Source organism: Leuresthes tenuis, unplaced genomic scaffold (assembly GCF_036924035.1).
Source record: "Leuresthes tenuis unplaced genomic scaffold, fLeuTen1.0.hap1 SCAF_12, whole genome shotgun sequence".
Taxonomy (NCBI): domain Eukaryota; kingdom Metazoa; phylum Chordata; class Actinopteri; order Atheriniformes; family Atherinopsidae; genus Leuresthes; species Leuresthes tenuis.
This window is the reverse complement of record NW_027325366.1, coordinates 22,594,818-22,616,017: the sequence shown is the minus strand read 5'-3', so window position 1 is coordinate 22,616,017 and position 21,200 is coordinate 22,594,818. Positions and strand designations below refer to the sequence as shown.

The window sequence follows — 21,200 nt, the reverse complement described above, 5'->3', positions numbered from 1 at the left end:
AGCCAATACAAAGCTCTGTGGAAACTCTCATGCTTACCCATCCAAAATTCTTTGTTGTTTTCCAGCAAATCAGGCCTTTTTCACACAGAACAAACAGCAATTTTACAAGCAATTAGAATTTTGGGCACTCCTCTTTGTCACATAGTTTCCATAGCATGTCCGCTCCTCCAACAATGTCCTCATTGTGGCTCAAGGAGGACATGGTTCACAGAGTGAGTCACTTGATGAATGTTCACGTTCATTTCAGGGCACAGTAGGATGGCATAATCCCTGATACTGAACCCTGACTCACCAGGTCTTGTTTAGATTGAGTGTTCGGTGCTTTCTCTTCCACGGTGAAAAAAAAGACTTGCTTTTGCACTTTTGATGAGATAACGTTCAGCTGCACACTCAGTGATGAAATTGCCCTTGTGTCAGTAAGACAACAAGGCAGTTGTGAACAAAAACATCACAAGGAAATCCACAGGAGACAAATGAGCCCGGATTCAGACAATTCATGAGTGAATAAAATGTTATGAGTTAATCAAATTAAATGAATGAAGGAACAAAAGGGAGTTGTTATCATGTCTGCAGTTTCTTTCCCCCATTTTGAAATCCTCACACAAATGAAAGTCAATAGATGTGCTTGTAAAACAGCTTTCTTACAAATTATTCAGTGACTACAGTTTTGCAGTTGAAAAAGTCACACATAGACAGCCATTTACCTGAGTCACAGATGAGTATGTAATTGAGTCCTGAGGGAAAATAACTCAGCTTAACTACTGGAAATAATGTGTAAATTCAATACATTTTCTAATGAGCTCATTTGAGTTTGCTGCAATTATATTTGCTAGTCTGGGTGCAGATAGGATTCTGCAGCTGACTTGAGGTGAATAAAACCGCATCTCCCCTGCATTCATTAAAATTAGCATATGGACCTGTCAACACTTCTCAGAGGCACGTTGTAACAATGCCATTAAGCCCTGCATCAAGCAATGCCAGTAGAGTGAATGCATGTGGTGGGTAAATGCCTGCCCACCCTTAGCGACAGGGGCGGAATAGGACTGGCAATCCTGGCTCTGACGCACAAAAGAGGCTGCATTTTAACAGCCAGGCCCTGGCCTGTGACCAGGGGCCATCCACATCAACACTGCTTACACTCCACCATACCTCCCAGCTACTAACCCAGCCAACCAGCTCTAAATACACACTGAGACTGACAGCGAGAGGAACGAGGGAGGAGAAACGAAGACAGTCTGTTAGTGTGTGTGTGGGAGGTAAGAAAATGAATATTAATTAAAACAGGTAGATCTCTCAGTTACAACTCTTAATGGATCTTCATGACTTTTGCTTTTCTAGGTTCTGTAACAAAGCTAAAAGTTAAAACTGATTAGTCTGCAAAATCCCTGAATATATCTCTGGATAAACTTTGAAAAATGTTCTTATCAAAAGGTGCCAGGATTGAGAGGGCTGTGAAAAAAAGGCAGATCCTTTATTGTTGTTTGTCATCGTTACACTGAAGCTGCCAGTGAGAGAAGGTATTGTTGCTCAGTGGAGCACACAAGGCCCAAGTTGCATTGTTGTGCCAGGATTTTAAAACAGGCACGAGTTATCAATAGACCACAGACTATTCGACTCACTCATCTGTGCCTCTCGATACACTTCAGAACCTCCAATGCTGAACAGCCAGCGACGATCTCACACAATTGGCCTGTTTTAGTGACAAACACTTTGTTTCTAGATGCATCCAGGTTCATGTCTGATGGATAGACGGTGACATTATTCCAAAGCTCTCGCCTTCTCCTTTAAGCACACATAATCAGTCTGATGACACTTCTTGAATAAATTAAATCTCGTAAGCCATTTATTATTAGGATTTTAGCAACCTAATTGTACTAAGATATTATAAACCTTGCAGTTTGCTTAGGTTAGCAGAATTGGATGTAGTGAATTCAGCCCCATGAAAGTGGAGAGGGGAATAAAAAAAGAAGGAGAGGACAAGGCCTCAGCTGTGCACTGCACTGATCTGCACACTGTGATTACCTGGAGCAGAAAACCGAATGTAAAGGCCTTGGGCTGGCTTTGATATTTCCATCGTTCATTTCTCAGCCATGACCTGGACTACATCTAATAGACCTAGACTGGAGGTCAGTGGGAATCAAGAAAGAATGGAAAGGAAAGGAATAACCCAATATTTAATTTACAAATAAAAGGCACAACTGCAAACACAAAAATGCTGCACGTTACATAATTTCAACCCTCATTCCCCCTTACAAAAAAAATGCTCTATTCAGATATTTCAGAAACTCAGAACCAGTGTTTCATGTATTACTGTGAGTAAAATATTATCTAAAATATCTAAATAGTATTAAAAACAGGAGCCAGTCTGGGGCAGCCAAGCCATAAGGTTCTCCTTTGCGTGACAAAATATGCAGTGACTTTCTGTTCTTGGATCCTGGTATGTAAGTTTGTAACCACGGCCCCATGCATCGCCTTCCACTGGAGAGCCGCACTGCATTTCTCAACCAGGGGTTGAGTCCCCCAGCTGCCTCTGGGAGATAGCCTATATCTGGTGCAAACAGGCCCGATCACCTCAACTCCCCAAGACCAACTTGCAATGATCTGTTAAAAACCTTCCCACTTACAGCATACAGGGCTTTCTTCAAACTATTGCAAAGTCTTTTAGCTCTGGTGTTTTAAAAGACAGAGGAGCTCAATTTTCCTTCTTCACTGCAGCTCTGATGAATAATAGGCCATGGCACAGGCAGTTCTGTAGGTTGTGATGTTAAAGCTCTGTTAAAGGAAATGACTGGGAGGAGTAGCCATCACCTCCTCCAACAACTTTTCCAAGAGACGCAATGACTTAATGCCAGTTTTATGGCAGAACAAAGCGGTAGTTTTCCACTCACCTCCAGTTATCAACCTTGACAGTTTGGTCAGTCCAAATGTTACAAGTTCTTCACACCCTGACAGAGTTGAGCAACCTGGACTGAATAATTTGATTAAAGAGAATAAGCCCCTCCCCCATACTACCATACAGTCCAGAACAGTCTCTTTTAGACGCTAAGACAGTTGTCCATGCCAACAGAACTGACAGTTAAAAAGGTGTTGTGTTATCTGCAACCATGCCAGCTAATCCCAGAGGAAACAGGTGTTTGTCATAGCCAAGATTGTTCACTCTGCATAACAACACAAAAGGCGTCTCAGTCCACATCTGTGGCTTATAGTAAAGGAAAAGCTGAGCTGTCTGTAACCGTGGAGGTTCACCAGCCCTGGAAGGCAGGACTGCTTTCTCTATAAGACCTTCCCAATTTTTCCTTTGGAGGACACCCGGTCATTTCACTCCTGTGCTCCACTGCAGCTCAGCTTGAAGTGCTGGCTGCTTGTTGTTTCTCCACCCTTATGACAGTAGTTCCTCACACTTAGACTAGTTTACTCTAGCAGAAGAAGCTCGTTCATACAATGCTAATGTTTGTCATTTTACTTATAATGAACACAGTGACATCATCGGCATAAGCTAATAAACTAGTTGATGTTGGTGTACCTGGAAGAAAAGTTAAACCTGTGAGACTTTGACTGAGGTCAGGAGGGCTTCAATGGCAATACTTTACAACATCCCAAATAGACAGCAACTCTGTCTGAAGGCCATCTTCCTCATTTCTGCATGGGATGTGTCATAATATTACAGTTTCTGACTGTCTTCTCATACTTAAAAAAGTATGATTTTGGAGCATCTACATCCTTAATGGAGGAGACTCTACTTCTGACTAAAAGTCATTTTTAATATTTTATGTAAAAAGTTACGTAGAGTCTTCCTTCTAATCTGCAAAATATTATTGTCGTCCTCTTGTCCAGTAATAATACTGTTGAAAACAATAATATTTCTCTCTTAAGTTCTTCAATGCAGATTCTTCATGTGATTATGGCATGTTTAGCATATTACTGGTTATATAGATATCAATCTGCTTCTTACCCACCTTACCCACCTGATCTTTCATTAACCTCCACCGGCACTAGAAAAGAGAAACAGGGTTGACAGAACTCTTTATTGTCACTTAAGTGAATGTTAAAATGCCAAAATGAACAATGTAGAAGGTGCACACTGCTGCAACTACAATAACTAAGCTGGTCTTTAATTGCTTAAATTTGTCATTTAACATGTAAACATTTTTAATATACATGTATGTATATATACACGTTTGTGTGTAACTTAACTTTATATCAAAAATATCTTGCTGACAAGGTGAACTAATCATGGACAGATTTGCCAAAAATGTTTTATTTATTTATTAGATATTAAGCCCAATAGTTTTGTATATAAAGGCATTTTATACTGTATTATACATACAAAGTACTTTAAAATAGTCTTATGTAATGTTTAAAATGACTCGCTTATTATATTACTTATACCTGGCAGATCTCAAACCAGTAAAGGTAGTTGAAATGACTTTGAATACATTTTCCTATTTCACTGCAAATTAATGAAGTGAGACTGAAACCGCAGAATAGAAAATAGTCTTCCATAGCGGATGAGCTCCTCAAACATCATTGCTCGTATCTTATAAGCTCAGTTCTCCATTGGAACAAATGCAGGTTTATGAAATAACAAATGCACTCCTATCCTATCAAAACTTTAAATTCCCAAATAAGTGAAGAAAGTTTAAAGCCTGGTTCCTGCATGGCTCTCAAACTGCCTTCTAAATCTTCCACAGCTTTCAATGACAGCTCACAACCGTTTCACCAAACATGTTTTTGTGTGTAGAGTAATACAACCAAGCTCAAATTTCGCTCGCCCCTTCAAGCGCAAAATACAAAAAGGCCTGGGCTGCCACTACCTGATTCAATCAAGTGTGTTACATTGTATACCCATGGGCAACAAGGCAACTTGTATTTTAATTAATAATGTAATACCCTGGTCTCAAAGGCATGGCCCTTGGCATTCTTGCTGCTTTCCTTTTCTTTTTTGTGCGTGTCTGCATTTGTGTGTGTGTGTGTGTGTGTGTGTGTGTGTGTGTGTGTGTGTGTAAATGCTCAAAAGATTCCAACAAAGATGCTGGAAGCTTTTTTCAACACTCTCAAACTCATGCAGCAGGATTTGATACATAATACTTGAAACACCCCGGCATTTTCAAGCATGTGAATAAGGGGAAATTTGTTTTTGTGGCATTAGGTGACAGTTAAAAAAAAAGACTCTACTATTCCACATGTACTCATTTGGGTAAAGATGAATAAGGAGCAGCATCAGGAGATGTGAAAATAAAAATGTGGTAGTAACAGTGTTAGATGTGGAGAAGACAATATCCTATGTAAGAAGAGTGCATTGTGTAAATGAAAGTTACTGTTAAAGGCTATGAGAGCAGAGACATGGCCATGGGTGTTATGTTGTGAGGAATAACAAGCACAGTCAAGGGTAAACGCACGCTTCTTTGGAGATTCTGGACTGGAAAGAAGCCCGAGGGAGCTCAAGGGCTTGTGGGATACAGGCAGTGTTCAACCTTTCTCTGCAGCCACACATGCCAGAAAAACAGGGAATGGTGGCACTTTTACAGTATGCCACGAGAGCTACTGACTCAGTTGTTCAAAACATGAGAAAAATGTTAACTAAATTGTTTAAAGAATATGTTTGCCTAATTCATGTTTGGTCATGTAAATGGTCACCACTGTTGACATGTTTTGGGATTTTTTTTGCAAAAATGTTTTGCAAAAATTGTTTTCAGATTTTAGTTTTCAAAATTTTAATAATTACAACTGATAAAATATCCATAACTAAATATATGTTTCTAAGATCACAAATTAAATTAGTAACAGAACAAACATTTTAATTAGCCAACATAAGCACTGCCACAAGTAAATCTGAAATGATTATTCTTGCCCTAAGAGAAAGGCTGTCTCCTGTGCTCAAAAGGTCAATTATGGCCTCAAACCGCCATGCAGTGACAGTGACCTGGAAGCGCTACTGATGACCCCACATCCAGGGGCCCAAAAGAGTTGATCATCTAACATGCAGGCTGCCCGGAGCCATGGAAATCTGACATTTGTCCTTATTCAAATGAACACAAACAATATGCATCTCATGCCTCTTCCTAACCTGTGCCAAATCTAAGGCAGAGGGACCAGCAGTCGTCATGCATTGTCCTCCCAAGTATTTGCCCTTCCTTGTGAATACAGCCTCATAGCAGTCACACACAGAACCTGCTGTAAGATTGGGCAGTGAAAAGGCACTGTCTTCACCAGCAGCACTGGTCATTAAAGCCCTAGTCTACAGGAGTGGGGTCACAAATTGAAATGAGGTCATACAGTAAAGCAAAATGTTAAGGGTGAGAACAATTCAAGTCACAGGAACTGCAAAATAAGGTCTTTTTGACATTCTTCATGTTGATTTTATCTTTTTCTTTAATAAACAGAAATCCTTAAAGTGCTAAGAATCAATGTTTTTATAATAACAAGGGATCAAGTGGCTGTGTGTAATGTGAATGGGGCCGCATGTGGATATGGACTCAAAGCAAATTTTTTAATGTCAGTCAGTTTATTGTTTTAAAGTTCTGTCTGGCAACTTTACTCTTTTGCATGCAAAGAGCATGCATGCAAATGTTTTCAATAAAGAAGCAGCCATATAATTATCTAGCAGCGGACAAAAAGGTAAACTTAGCAATAAGCTCAATAGAGCCTAAGTTTCATGATGATTTCTATCAATTAATGTTTTTATGCTGAGTCTAACGTGAATCCATTTACTGTTCTGAAGGTAAAAGCTTTGCTAAAACACCTCTAAAAGAAGGTTATTGCCATAACACCGGCGTACACACAGTAAATTCCCCCTGAATAGCACTTGCCCGAAGCAACACCTACCGTAGTAAATGTTTATCCATGTGGATTTCCCATCTGATGCTGTTTTGTCTGTGTGTGCAGAAGGTAGCAGCCTGGTCAGAAACTGCATGACACAAAGCAAGGGCTCTCATGTCTGCAGGGTGTTCCACAGAGCATGATCGTGAAAAGCAGAAACATGAAGAAAACTGCAAAAGGTTGAGCCTTGGAAACGTCTTTCTTCTGCGCGTCAGTTAATTTCCTCTTTTTCCCTTTGGTACCACATCACTTTTCTATTATGTTTTGAACACAGTGAAAGCATAATACAAATCACGCTGCTGGAAAAAAGAAAAGAAAAAAATCTAATCATTACACCCTCAAATGAAAAAATGGATACCAGTGAAAAATGTACGGGAATTGTTATTTTTCACATTCTAATTCCCATCGCAAGGAACCGAAAAGAAACGCATGCTGTATATCAGATTGGTTTGGTGCCTTTTGCCCCAAGCCACGCAGCACACACTGATATTAGTTTTAAATACAGATTGCTGGCAATAATAGAACAGAAGAGTCCATGCTTGCCACATGGGCCTGGTGTGGAGTGCCTCACACTGCTGGCTTGCCAAGACAGCTTCAATCAAAAAGCACAAATAAAAGTAGTTCTTTGGGCTCTGTCAACTGTAAACTGTTATTGATCCCAACAAATGAAATTTGTTCATGTTGATCGATCAAACATATTATCTGTGTTTTCCAGTCTATTACCAGCAAGTGGAAACTTGGGAAGCATCAATAAATAGAGTTGGGTCACCCTGGGTAGATTCCTTTCAAGCTTGAGAGGTTGTAAAAACAGGTGACCAAACATAAGCACTTATAGTTAAAGGTAATGGACCCGCATCGTCACTGAACGCTAAGTGCCTGGGGTGTCTAAATGTAAAAGGCACTTCTGTAGCATCTTCAAGGTCTAAAGGCACTTGTGTTTGTACTGTATACTTGCCCGCCTCTCCCCCGCCTCAGCTGATACCCCCCATCCTCACTCTCCTCTACATACGAAAGCCTTCCAGCTGGCACCCAATGCCTGTACTTGGCAGGTCTGAAGGAAACATGAGAATTAAACCTATATCACCCCAGTTACCAGTTCTCAAATATCAGTGGAGTCCAGCACTTCACCAGGGACTGGTGAAAGGAAAGCATGTCAGTGGAACAAAAAGCGCCTTCTGGCAACACTCCACTGAAATGATCTGCTCACTACCATTACAGGAGTGAAGTTTTCAAGAGGAATTACAGAAGGTACAAATGATCACATGAAGGAGGGATTAATGTGTAACATGGATAACAAAGCAGAGTATCTGTGCTTCATCTGTAAGGCACCCTTTCGTAGACAAAATGTACTTGGATGTGAAGCATGATACTCAGAGCAAAAAACATAATCCAGTTACCTTGTGATTTGGCATTAAGGTTTTCTGCTGAAATAGGTTGTGTCTGAAGGCACAGAGCTTAACTATGTTTTCATTCTTAAAGTTAAAATTTAAATCACCCATTTCAGTCTAAGAGAACTGGCCTGAAACAAATCTTTTCACGAATGTTATAAAGTTCAGTTGACACTGTTTTCAAGAGGTGTGCAATGCAACTGTTGACAATATGGAAGGCTGAAGTTTTTTTGTGTTTTTTTTGCCATATCAGAGTATACACCAAAGTATTCTTAATACCTAATATAAACGAGAGTTGATGAAGCCTTAAAATGACCTGAAAACTAATTAAACTTGTGGCTGTAGAGAAGTATTACAGCAAAAACTACCACCCAAATATGGACTTTTTACCTTCCAAACCACACTCAGTCTTTTCTTGTCATTGTGGAATTGTCACTGTATGGTCAGATTGAAATGGTGCACTGCATCAGGGTTTATGTCAGATCGGGAAAGCAATAATAAAAAATGTTCTATTCGATAAAATTGTTTTGTTAAGGGCATTTGAAGTGGAAAACAAGTAGAACAAATTTTCATTGTCCCTTCGTTCTCTCTGCTTTCTGGGTTATTATTCTATATTGTTACAGTGAGAGATTCATCCACTGAACTTCACAAAACCATTTCCCTCTGTCCTTTCACATTTCTTCAGACTAACAGGAGAGTGACAGCTTGTCCACAAACCTACAGCAGCCTCACCAGGAATAGGAATATCCGCCCCTCTACAGTGATAGAGCAGCTCTGATAGCTCCTTTATTATGGAAAATTATTTTAAACAGCATAAAACGGCGGAGCCTCATTTTTTCCATGTTTCTGCCACTATCACTCTAGCTATTGATAAGATGTCTAAATTTATTGCAGAATAATTCTGTGGGAAAAGAGATAAAAGGTTGCTGAATAAAATATGAGGCGAAGGCTGTAAATTGTAGCAATGCATATCATTTCATTCAAATGTAAGACGCAATTACCATCTGCTACACTCATCAGTCCCCTCCTTTATGACTTAATTATATGTTTAATGCTATCAGATCAAGGAAAGGGCAAAACAGATGAATGAGAGAGAAAGAGAAAAGATTCCGCAACAAGACAAAAGGCAGATGAAAAGTAACATGAAAGGATGGAATTGATTTCATTCACCAGGAAATAGAAAAAGTTAATTTAGATACAATGTTCCCTCATCTCCTGTGCCTTTGTAAGATAATCAGCCCAATGTGTTGCCACTAGCTCCTATAGCAGTCAAACAAAAGGAGTCAAGTTCTGTAAAACTGAAAGTCTTCCTGTATTCATTTGAGAACACAGCAACTTAGTGGATCAAATTGTTCTCTGCTCACTGCAGTAGTTTCTGTACATTGAGATCTTAATCATATCTATCTTAAGGCCTGAGTAGGTTTGGTAATGGCAAGTCATAAATGCGGCACCATGAAACTACAGAACTGCACACATATCATTTGTATCTTCTGTGCATAAATTTACCTTGAGAGGCACAGGGGGTTTACCAAATCTGCACATTTTCCTTTCTGTTGTTTATCGATATTATCCACCCTTTTCCTGCTTTGTTAGAGGGCAATGCCATATTCTTTACTCTGTATGACTTCATCGCCTGGGTAAAAGGAAACTTCACAATACGAAAACTTTTTGTTTGGATGCAAATCGTGTACGGCAGTGTGCACAAAGAAAACTGGGGTTATCCAAATGGCTGTGGGGTAAAAAGCTGGCCAGTGGGCATCCCAGGTGCCAGCGGGCACTGTCCTAACTGTGTACCTTTGGCCAGAACTCATTACAGGGTGACATTTAGGACTGCTGCTGTCCATGCCAAGTCAGCCCTCTGGATTGAGACAAATTATGTAGTTATTTTTTATGTCAGACATTAAGCCATATCCAATGGGAGCCAAATCAGTATCACCTTCATGTCACATGGTAAGAAAAGAAGAAGAAGAAAAAAAACTGGACTACTTAAACAGGCATTATTCAGTTTGGTGAAATATTACCTGGTCTGTCATGCAGAGACTTAAACATCTATAATTCTACATTATAAGCTGCAAATCCATTAAAATAATTTGGAATTAAAGAATTGACAGAATTGACATTTCTTAAAAAATTTCAAAGTTATCAAAGCATTTCCTAACGACACAGACAAACAGGAGCTTGAGCTAATTAACGCTCCTGTTCAGTTGCTTCTGTTCCTTTTCTCTCTCTGTGGATACTACTAAAAACACAGAACTAGTTGCTACATATTGCTCTGTGACAACTAGATCTGCCAAGCAGAAGAAAAAATATCTTAAATTTGCTCTAAATCCATTAGTAAAGGTTAACTGTGGTTTATAGAACATCCTCGAGTCAACCACGAGGTCTCCGTATAATTATATGAAACAATGCACCTACACTTCCACGCCAAATCATGACACACTTTTTAAAATCATCGCAGTTTTATTCAAAATATCAATATAGATTAAAAACCAAAACAAATATTTGAAGGTGTATGGCAGTGCTTTAAAAGCAAATTGTTTTTAAGGTTTTGGTTATCATTTTCATGACTTATATACTGTTAAATCTGCATTTGTTTTAGTCCTTCATGTCCATTCTGTCCTGAAGTCTGAAGGATCTTCTTCACATCAGAGCAACTTGAACAGAGCTAAAGCTCCATCTTGTGGACGAACACAACAACAGCAAAGGTGCACCTGCACAGCTTCCCAGATTTCCCGTTTATAGGTTTGACTGCAGATGTGTGTGTGTTACACCCTTAAGATAAAAAGCTGTGTGTAAAATCACATGTTTATTGCAAATCAGACATTAATTAAGTGTATAAGTCAATGCAGTAAATCATCAAGAGGAAAACTCCAGTAAAGCAGTCAATAAATATTTTATGGTTCTCTCGTTTAGTGAGAGAAACAGTAACAATCTGTGAGTCCCACAATTACCTCAAACAGCGACACATGACAGTTACACACAAATGAAACCCTAACTAAGTGAGTAGATCTCAGCCAAATCACACAAAACATGAAATGAATGAATGATGTTTACATGCTTTACGTTATTGAGCAAATTACAGGTAATTTCTTATTTGGTATATTCAGAGCAAAGCTTTCAAACGATGCATATGCAGAAGATGTTTCCAACACAAACTCCAAGATCTAACAAACTGAAAGAAATTGGAAGTTAATTGTGCAAAGGTCTCACTGATGGGAACCATCTGTCAAAACAAGCTGTACATCCAGTAATTCTAATCATAATTAATTAAATGGCTAACAAATTGCATACATCATAGTTAGTACAGGAGGGGAAACTACCGCAGGAAGTGTTATAAAACAAATTAGCATAAACAATGAAAGAAAATTACATCACATAACTAAATATTATACTCGTTTCCACAAGCCATATTTCTTAATGAATTCTCTAATTAATTTAATTCACACAATGTGCATAATTCGGAGCTGAAAATGTCAGTGGGTCAGACTTAACCATATTGTCGCTGGCTGTCTATTTCAACGAGTGTCGTATTAGCACAACATGACCTCTATGTAAATTACACAGACCAACTGTTGTAATTTTAATTCCAGGGTCCAATTAACATGTTCCAAAGATAAGATACAAGTACATTTAGATCATTCTACACGTTCCAGTGTCAATGTAAGATTTCCACGTTGCTCAGTTTTGACTGATCCTTTTGAAGAGAAGCTTCATGACAGCTTGTGATACAGACGTCGTTGATGCCAGAAATTGTCTTTTTTTCTTAACTTCACGTGTCTTTTATTAAGTGTGTAGCCTTCTTGCCAGGCTGACTCACTGAAAACTCAAGACTAGCAAAGCTGTGATTTTTTTACAGATACTTGAGATACAGAGCTAATTCAGGAGACATTTAAATGGAAATTCAAACATTATTTGTGGGGAAAGCAGGTACTTTTGCTGCCTGCTCGATTTTTGAACACTCATCCCAAATACTCACTCCACTGCACTGAGGTCAAGCAGCACAATTAAAGTTAGCGGGACTCACTGAGTGAAACAACGACCTCTCGGTCGTGCATTTATTTAACTCTATCTTTTGGTTCAACATGGAGCAATCGACGATCTTGAGCAGTGATTATTTCTAAGTGGATTTTCAGTTGATAATGCAATGATAATGAATATGTATCCCTTCATATAACCTCTAAAGGACCATCTGCATTAAGGTGTAGAGGCAGCAAAAAATCAACAAAAATATATCAACTTGGTGTACTGAATGTTTAGAATTCGTAGCTATGAATTAAATAGAAGTCATTACGTACAAAGTCTGAATTACTGAAAATGAAGGCAGCAGGTTGTGGTAACTTTAATTCCTGATTAACAACTCAAGAATCTATTGCTTGTCCAATTGCTAGAAAATGTCCGCTGCAATTTCCTGAAGTCACATTTAGTCACTTAGATTGTTTTTTTTCTGAACAAACCTAAAATGAAAAACTGCCACTTTACAGAACACATCAGCAAAGTGTCATTCTAAGAAAAAAAACATGGACTTGTCTTGACAAAACTATTCCCATGTTCCTCAGGTAACTGACTAATTGTCTCAGCTTCAGTACGTTTTTGACTGAAACGCACCTGCCAGCGTGTCTTTTTAGTTCGACTGCAGGTGCTGTCACTGTGAAAGAAGACTCGCTCTCGTTCTTCTGTCACCTCTGCCTGGCAAGTGTTTCCTAACCCCTTTGCCTATTCATTTTAGACAAAACACAACCAAATCCATAGTATTATACCACCAAGAGTTTGAATGTGGAAAAGAGTGTGTGAATAAATGAATAATTTGACCAGTGAGCTTGCACGTGCGTTGCAAGGCTCGGGGGCTATCCTGAGGCCAATCATTTAGCTAACACACTAATGAAAGTGTGTGTAGCGTGGTTAAGGGCAGGCACCATGGGAGGTACCACTCCCCTCCCTCCTCTTGTTGGGGACTGTTAATAGGCTGGATGGAGCCACTGGTTGTCCCAAGAGAGGCCTGCTGATGAAGAGGAAAACCTGTCGCTGCCTCTACTAATCACCACCTAATGGCTGCAGTAACACAGGTTTTACAAATGTGATTGTACATGTGTATCTGTACAACATTGCAGACACGCATTAGTTTTATATTGATGTCACTATTAAGTTTATGATTTCAATTCTTGGTAGTGTTTAGGCTAAACTTAAACATAAACCAAAGATGTTTGGTAAAACTACATAGACAGTTTTGTTTGGGTACTTTTATCATGTTTTTAAAGATATCATCCAAGGCACCAATGGAATCTACCTTTATTCTCTGACTGAGCGATCTTGTTTATTTCTTATCTTTCAGATTTTTTTCTTTCACAGACATATTTTCTGTAACTACAGTGTAAGCAGTTGTTCGTCAAAGCCTTACAGTTAATCGTTTAGTTTATCTCTGTAAATTTCCCAAAGGAAAATTAAACAAAAGCACAAGAGATTCTGAAATGTTTCTTTGTAGTTGCGTAGATGAATATTTTCAAAAATATCTGTAAATGTGTCTGTTTTGTTTGTGTGTTTCAAGCTTTGATGGGATATTTCCACAAATGCTGTTTGTTTTGTCTGTTTGTTTTCATGGGTTATCCTTATAACTCCCTCTTATTGTGAGGTTTTCAAAATAGTCGTCATATTTTTGGTGTGTTATGAAAATCAAGGCCACCATCCACCTTAATCTTAGATCTTAAAAATGAACACATGAGCAGGCAGGCTTTGGCGTCATTGGACCAACACGGGAACACAAAAAATGTAAATATGAACTTCCCTCTAGGTTAAATGGTCACTGAATATAAACTCACCTACTCAAAGTATGCATTGTTTTAGGAAAGCACCAGTATAGGCGTATTTAATGGTACATCGAGTCATTCAACATTTTAAGGCGTGTGCACGTTTTCACTCAGCCGCGTCAAGCCTAATAACAGGTATCTATGTAAAGACTCCACTGACACCCTTCAGGCCTTAGTGTGCTTGAAATAAAGTGGGCAAATAATTAGCTTACGCTCTAGCCATATCAGTCACTGTCAACCCGCGACGCCATCTGACCACATAGCTTGAAAGCTGACACCATGGATTACAGGTTGGTGGCAGACTATGAATTTCCCAATGTAACTTGAGGGCGCCTCAGCAGTTCGAGTCGACAAGCGCTTCCGGTAAAAAAATACTTTCAACTTAAAACGGCCATTCCCGTTCAAGATAATCAAACAAGCCAGTTTCTCTTTTTTAGAGTTTTATCCATTTGACATTGTTCTAATCGCTGCATATTAGCTTGGTTGACATGGTAAAAGCTTGTGTCCAATTGCGATAACCCTACTGTTCAAGGTCATTAGCCCTCACGGTGAGAACAGCAGCTGACAAAGAATCTGGAGAAATAATGTGCATCATTCAGTCCTCGTCAGCTGGAAGTTTTCTAACAAGGAAACACAGAGATACGAGGTCTAAAGGTGCACAAAGTCCAGGGTTTCTATTGAAACAAACCAGGACTGTTTCCTGGTGAGGACTATGTAATATGAGTAAACGTGCTACTGGAAAGGTGAAGAGCTATGAAAAGTGAACCCCTCATAATGATAATTCACAGAAAAACTTAACATATCTGTGATGTTGCTGTTCTTTAGGGTGTATTTACACACACATTAACATTTCACACAGTAAACTAACTTTTTGGTAACGTTTTTAAACGTGGCAGGGAGGGAACTAAATGTAGAGAACTACTTTTAAGCTTTAAGTACACTTCTTGAGCGGTACATGTCGTATTTCAACGATTATGTTGCTCAACATAATAACTTTGCTCAAAAAAAAAAAAACATCAGAAGGCTTTCTTTTGAAGGTGTGGCACAGAGCTTCCTGCTAGCTTTTCCGGCTAATTCTGTAGCGTCGTGCGGGCTGAGACGCTCCCGCTCGTCTGTCCAATCAGATTACTGACCAAGTGGAAGGTAGTTGCTACGTCCTCATAGTAGTAGTCAAAGAACTTGCGGGTCGGTACGGCTTTCCAACGATCCCGAACGCACTTTTAGGGAGTTTATTTGTTGTTTGTTTTGTCATTTTTTCGACACAGACGTCATGTTTCCAGGCGGCTGGACGTGACCGGAGCGACAAAGTATGGACAAGTTGTCCCTGTATTGTGCCATTGTGCTGCACCACGGTTATCAGAGCCCGCTGGATGTCTGAGTGACAACTGTGATTACCGCCGCGGCTCCGTGAAATATTACCAGCATGCCACGCAAGCAGCTAACTTCCTCACGGACGAGAAAAGTTTGCCAACAGCTCAGAAGTGACTCTCTCAATATGGGACTCCACGCGGAGGTTTGATTTATTTAATTTTTTAATTATTATTATTATTTGATTTAAAAGACTGAGAATGATAAAGCTTAGAAGATACTTGAGGGGGAGTGGGAGGGTCCTGGCGTTTGTGTTCGTTGCCTCTGTCATTTGGCTGCTGTTTGACATGGCTGCTCTCCGCATATCAATAAACGATGCCAACGGTCAGCTGCTGAAAGAGCGTGTGATCAGAGAAAGGGAGATGGTCAAGCAGCGGTCCAGGGTGACGGAGCTGATGAAAAGAGGATTTAAACACCCGGTGCAGAGGGTGGCTGTCACACATGATTGGAAGAGACCGCCCAGTCCCGGCATCAAACTCGCCCAAGTGTACAGACATGGAGGTAAGCAGCAGGATCAAATGTTGTTGGACAAGAAGTTGAGTTCCAATCAGGGGAATGTAGATAGCGTTGTCAAAAGTGGTGGCTCTAAACTTGTAGCTTCTAAGCCTGTTAATGACGCTGCCCTTGCAGAGAAAAAAGCAGTGAACTTGGATCTAAATGTAGCAGTGGCTAATTTAACCAAAGCACCACTACGTCATCAGACAAACCAACCAACTTCAAAGGAGGGACTCGTTAAAAAAGAACACTTTGCACAAAAGGCTCAAGACAAGTTGGAAGTGAAGACAAGCGGGACAGTTAAGGATGGGCTCGCTAAGAATGGAACAAGAGTGAGACAGCATCAGGACAAGGACACACACCCCGGTAAAACAACATCTCACCAAACTCCCAACAAGGATGCAAACAGAAAAGAGGAAAGCTGGGTTGGAGCAGCTGACGGGAGTAACCCAAATGCACAGAAAGATCCCTTAAAGCCCAAAATCAGCCTCCAAGCGGGAGGCAACTCCAGGGATAACTCTACTGCTGTCAGAAGACCAGGTGTCCACAAAGTGCTGGCTCTGGACGCGACTAACGCTCCCAGAGATGCTAAAGCGGTGGGCCAGTTCGGACAGCCGGTATATCTTGCCAGTCGCGAAGATGCAGAGGTGAAGAAGCGATGGGACGAAGGCCACTTTAACGTCTACCTCAGTGACCAGATACCAGTGGACCGAGCCATTCCCGACACCAGGCCCGAAACGTGAGTCCTCCTCTGCTCATCACTCCTCAGTCTTTTCTCTCTGCTCAGCTGAGTCAGCTGTTTTGTTTCATGTGTGCAGGTGTGGGCAGAATCTGGTCCACAATGACTTGCCTTCCACCAGCGTGATTTTCTGTTTTGTGGATGAGGTGTGGTCCACGCTCCTCCGCTCCGTGCACAGTGTGCTCAACAGATCGCCACCGCACCTCCTCAAAGAGATCATTCTGGTCGACGATTTCAGCAGCAAAGGTAAAGGGATTCCCTCGTGGGGATTTTTTAAAGTGAAGAGTTAAGGAACTCGTGGGGAGAAGAATTGTTGGATCGTTTTTCGTTGGGGAAGGTTGTTTCTCTTGATAATTCTCTATGATTACCCGTAAACTAACTGCACCGTGCGCTTTAACCCTGGCAGACCATCTTAAGGAGCGGCTGGACAAGTACATGGCCCAGTTCCCAAAAGTGCGAATCATTCGCCTCAAGGAGCGTCAGGGCCTGATCCGAGCCAGGTTGGCAGGAGCTGCTGTTGCCAAAGGTAAACACGGTCGAGGCGGATCTTTTTCAGGCAGTGTATTCTGAACATGAGCTTTAATTTGGGTGTGTAAAGGTGACAGTAAGTCCCACATAACTGGGAGAGTATGAGAACTGACATGATGTCATATTATGTCGTTAAGCTAGTCAGACACAAGTGCACCCCCACTGTCCTTAAGTACCATAATGTAGAACATTTTCATGCATTTGATGCGATCTGATCATAAACTGCATGCATTAACAAGGCCTAGTGTAAGAAACTAGAATGAGCTGTTGCTCATTTATCAAGTACGTCCTTGTGAGTTGTTTACTCTCATTTTTATGCACTTGCCTCACAAGCCTCTAAGGAATACAGTGACTGGATAGTCGATTGTCACGCTGCATTGAATTTTGGATGTTTCGGATGTTTTGCATTGTTTATGCGTCCTGTTGTGAGGACGCTGCTCACACAGAGGATGCTCTTCGTATGAAAAACCTTCAGGATCATCCTTGTTAAACATACATGCATTCATTCATTCATTCATACTATAAAGCTAACCTCTGGAATCGTCTCCAAGTCCATTTCTCCTCGACGTGATGAAATTCTAAACATATCCTGTCATCAATTTAAGGAAAAAATGTTTTTTTGCTAGAAAAATGTTTTTTTATCAAAAAACTTTACAAAATGGGCACACAGCTGAATGTATTGGGAAGTGTAAAAACCAAAAAAGGGGGCTAGATCTTTCACATTTCCACCCTGCATCCACATGTAAATTTGCTGTCCAAACAAGTCGTTTGTCATGAGCAGAAATCTGAGAGGATTTGACGTTTGCTTTGTTGCTCGGCCGCATGAGACAGTTTCTCTCAATAATATCCTCTTATTTTTTTTTTCCTCTCATTTCCCGTCTTTCCCAAATATTGTCATTTTGAACTACTTTTTTTTTTTTTTTCTTTTAATCCAAACTAAATCATATCTAACCAGGCAACAAGGGTGGCAGTCACATTTTTCATGAGAGCATTCCTGATAAGACGGCACTCCCATCCCAACATCCTTAATTGTGTCACGGTGCTATTAAAACTCATATTGTTACAAGGTCTATGGTCCTTGGATTGAAGTACGTGCTGCTTAAAAATTGCTGTGTTTCTAGGCCAGATTCCTGCGCTTGGAATGATGTACTAAAAACGTAATTGCTGCTTTATTGCTGTGATAGCCATATGGATTTTTAAGAACCTATCATAAGTCTTGGTGGTTGCAACAATGTCGTAAAAATCCAGATGTCGAGCTGTATTTGTTTAACTGCAGCAGGATGTTTGCTTTCCTCAAATGTAGGTGAGGTTCTTACCTTTCTTGACTCCCATGTTGAATGTAACGTGGGCTGGCTGGAGCCGCTCTTGGAGAGGATCTATCTCGATCGCAAGAAAGTGCCCTGCCCGGTTATTGAGGTCATCAGCGATAAAGACATGAGGTGACTGAATGATGCCACATTTAAGTGACCGACCAATACGTGCATGAAGTAAATTCCTGTTGAGAAACACCGAATGCCCGACGCAACAATAAAGCTACCTTGTTATTCTAACTTGTGTTTTCGCCTCTTTTTCCATAGCTATATGCTTGTTGACAACTTCCAAAGAGGTATTTTCAAATGGCCTTTGGTGTTTGGCTGGAGTCCGTTGCCAGAGGAGTACATTAAGAAGAACAACATGACCATTTCGGATCCAATCAGGTACGGCCCTCGCCACCTTCTAACTACGCTTTGTGTTTTAAAATGATTATTTTTGTTATTGTTTCTCTGCCTTAGGCTCATTTGTGGTTATGTTTACTTCATCTTGCAGATGCCCAGTTATGGCAGGGGGCCTTTTCTCCATTGACAAAAAATACTTCTTTGAGCTCGGTGCCTATGATCCCGGGCTGGATGTGTGGGGCGGAGAGAACATGGAGATTTCTTTTAAGGTATACCTCCATCTAAGTCATCCCTGAGTATTTTTATTTCCATCACCCAGGTGTTTTTTCATGCGTTGCCATTTTGAACAGATCTGGATGTGCGGAGGAGAAATTGAGATTATCCCCTGCTCCCGGGTGGGACACATTTTCCGAGGACAGAATCCTTATAAATTCCCAAAGGACAGGCAGAAGACGGTAGAGCGTAACCTGGCGAGGGTGGCCGAAGTTTGGCTGGATGAGTACAAGGACCTTTTCTACGGCCAGGGGTATCACCACCTGCTGGATAGGAAGTTCATCGACATTGGCAACCTGACCGAGCAGATCGAGCTGAGGAAGAGGCTCAAATGCAAGAGCTTCAAGTGGTACCTGGATCATGTGTACCCCGACATGAATGCTCCTCTAGCCAAAGCTGAGGGCCTGGTATGTGGATATGCTACTGCCTGTGTGATTTTTGTCTCTTAAAACTCACGTCGCTATTGTGTTGTCTTTAGATATGAATCATTCCCTAAATCCTGTGTCGAAATGAAAGCATCTTGTGCTTTTCCACCATGGCGCCAGTGTTCCTACCCAAACAATGGCTTTAATTGTGCTCTGTTTGAACAAAGAATCGCTGTCAACTGAATCCTTTAAACCAGTGCTTCAGTTTTCATCTTTGCAAAAGTTGTATATTAAGTTTTTTTTTTTTTTTCATAGGTCTTCAATCGTGGTTTGAGAAAATGCCTCGCCCTACAGAAAAGCTCTTTGTTCTTTGAGACGTGTGATCTCAGCAAGCAGGTAGGAATTCATTTTATTTAACTGGTTGACAGCACAAACTGGCAAATGCTCTCCATGTTTTTAATGCCAAATTTTGCTCGCGATTGTGGCAGTTTATGGGGAAAGTGACATTAAAAAGGGAAACTACAGACAGACACAGAACAGAAACACAGTCAGTCTGAGATGGGACAGAAGCCATGATAAACAAGGGTGGAGCTCAAGACCAAAGCTTTCTAAATGTGGTCTTTTTGGATCTGGATCAGCCCCACTGAGGCGTCTCCCAGCATCCTATAGTATTCATGACATACAGCATAATTACATGCGGGTAACTCTCCTCCTTTTGTTTCCTTCTATTCAGAGTCAGCACTTTAATTACACCTGGATGAGGCACATTCGGCAGCATGACCTGTGTGTTGCCCCCAAAAGCAAGGCCAGAGGCTTTGCTTTGCTACTATGCGACAACACCAAACCCGAACTCCGCTGGTTCCACAAATCTTCCAACTCGGCTCTGGTGGGTTGACTTTGGACGTGCCGTTTGCCTCCTCGGGCTGTCTTTGTTTTCCTTTGCTTTTCACGGTTCTTTCATTTTTCGAAATTCTTTGTAAGAATGTACTCAAGACGCGCACCAAATCCTCAAGAAGCGAAATGTTGGTTGAGAGTTTGTGCTGTAGAAAAAAAAAACATGTTTTGAGGCCAAAGCTTTGTTCGCTAATGACTCTTCCTGTTTTGTGTTTGTCAAGGCGGAGCACCTCATAGCAGAGTTTGTTTCTCACCACATGTGCCTGGAGGCTGAACCTCAGGGCGACTCTCTTCGTCTCAACCCGTGTGAACCCAGCAACACTTTTCAAAAGTGGCAGTTCACGCACTACCACGCTCTGTGATGAGACTGGGACGGCTTTTTGATCTACACTACAGAGACTTCCATCAGCCTTGCACGTCTTCAGTGTGGCCTGTGGTCAAGACTCAGAACGTGACTGACAGGAGGAAGATGAAGGCACTTTGGTGTGATATTAGTCAGGCGGTTCGGGCCAGAGGAATCATTTTTTTTAACAAAATAAAGAACTGAGATTTGCCTTTGTGGAAAAGGATAATAATGTTTTTCTATTTTTCTTCTTAAAAGAGATCTGTGTTTATGCATATCATGTACTTCATGCTGCTTTTTGGGGTTTACATGCTACATTCTTGAGGTTTGGGTTCTGATCTGCAAACTAGCCCTGTGGATGATTTCTTTTTTTTGATGATTTTCTCCTTTTTTTTTAACACTAGAGGGGAGTATTGGTTCAATACGCTCAATGAACCTATGCTGTGATTTCATGATTTTACTACCTGGTATCAAAACATTTTTAAATGAAATTGATGGGGAAGCGAGAAATAAAAGAAAGAAAATTAAATGT

General features: G+C 40.6%; 1 protein-coding gene across 1 annotated transcript; it reads left to right on the top strand.

Annotated features, from left to right (window-relative positions):
• The first annotated feature begins 15,181 nt into the window (after positions 1-15,181).
• Positions 15,182-21,197, top strand: LOC140319486 (polypeptide N-acetylgalactosaminyltransferase 5). The gene is made up of 10 exons (XM_072397140.1): positions 15,182-16,610; positions 16,690-16,856; positions 17,017-17,136; positions 18,442-18,577; positions 18,716-18,835; positions 18,945-19,062; positions 19,144-19,473; positions 19,747-19,827; positions 20,165-20,317; positions 20,547-21,197. The coding sequence occupies exons 1-10, from the start codon at positions 15,577-15,579 to the stop codon at positions 20,685-20,687; spliced, it is 2,400 nt and encodes a 799-aa protein (XP_072253241.1). The 5' UTR covers positions 15,182-15,576; the 3' UTR covers positions 20,688-21,197.
• Positions 21,198-21,200: the final 3 nt, after the last annotated feature.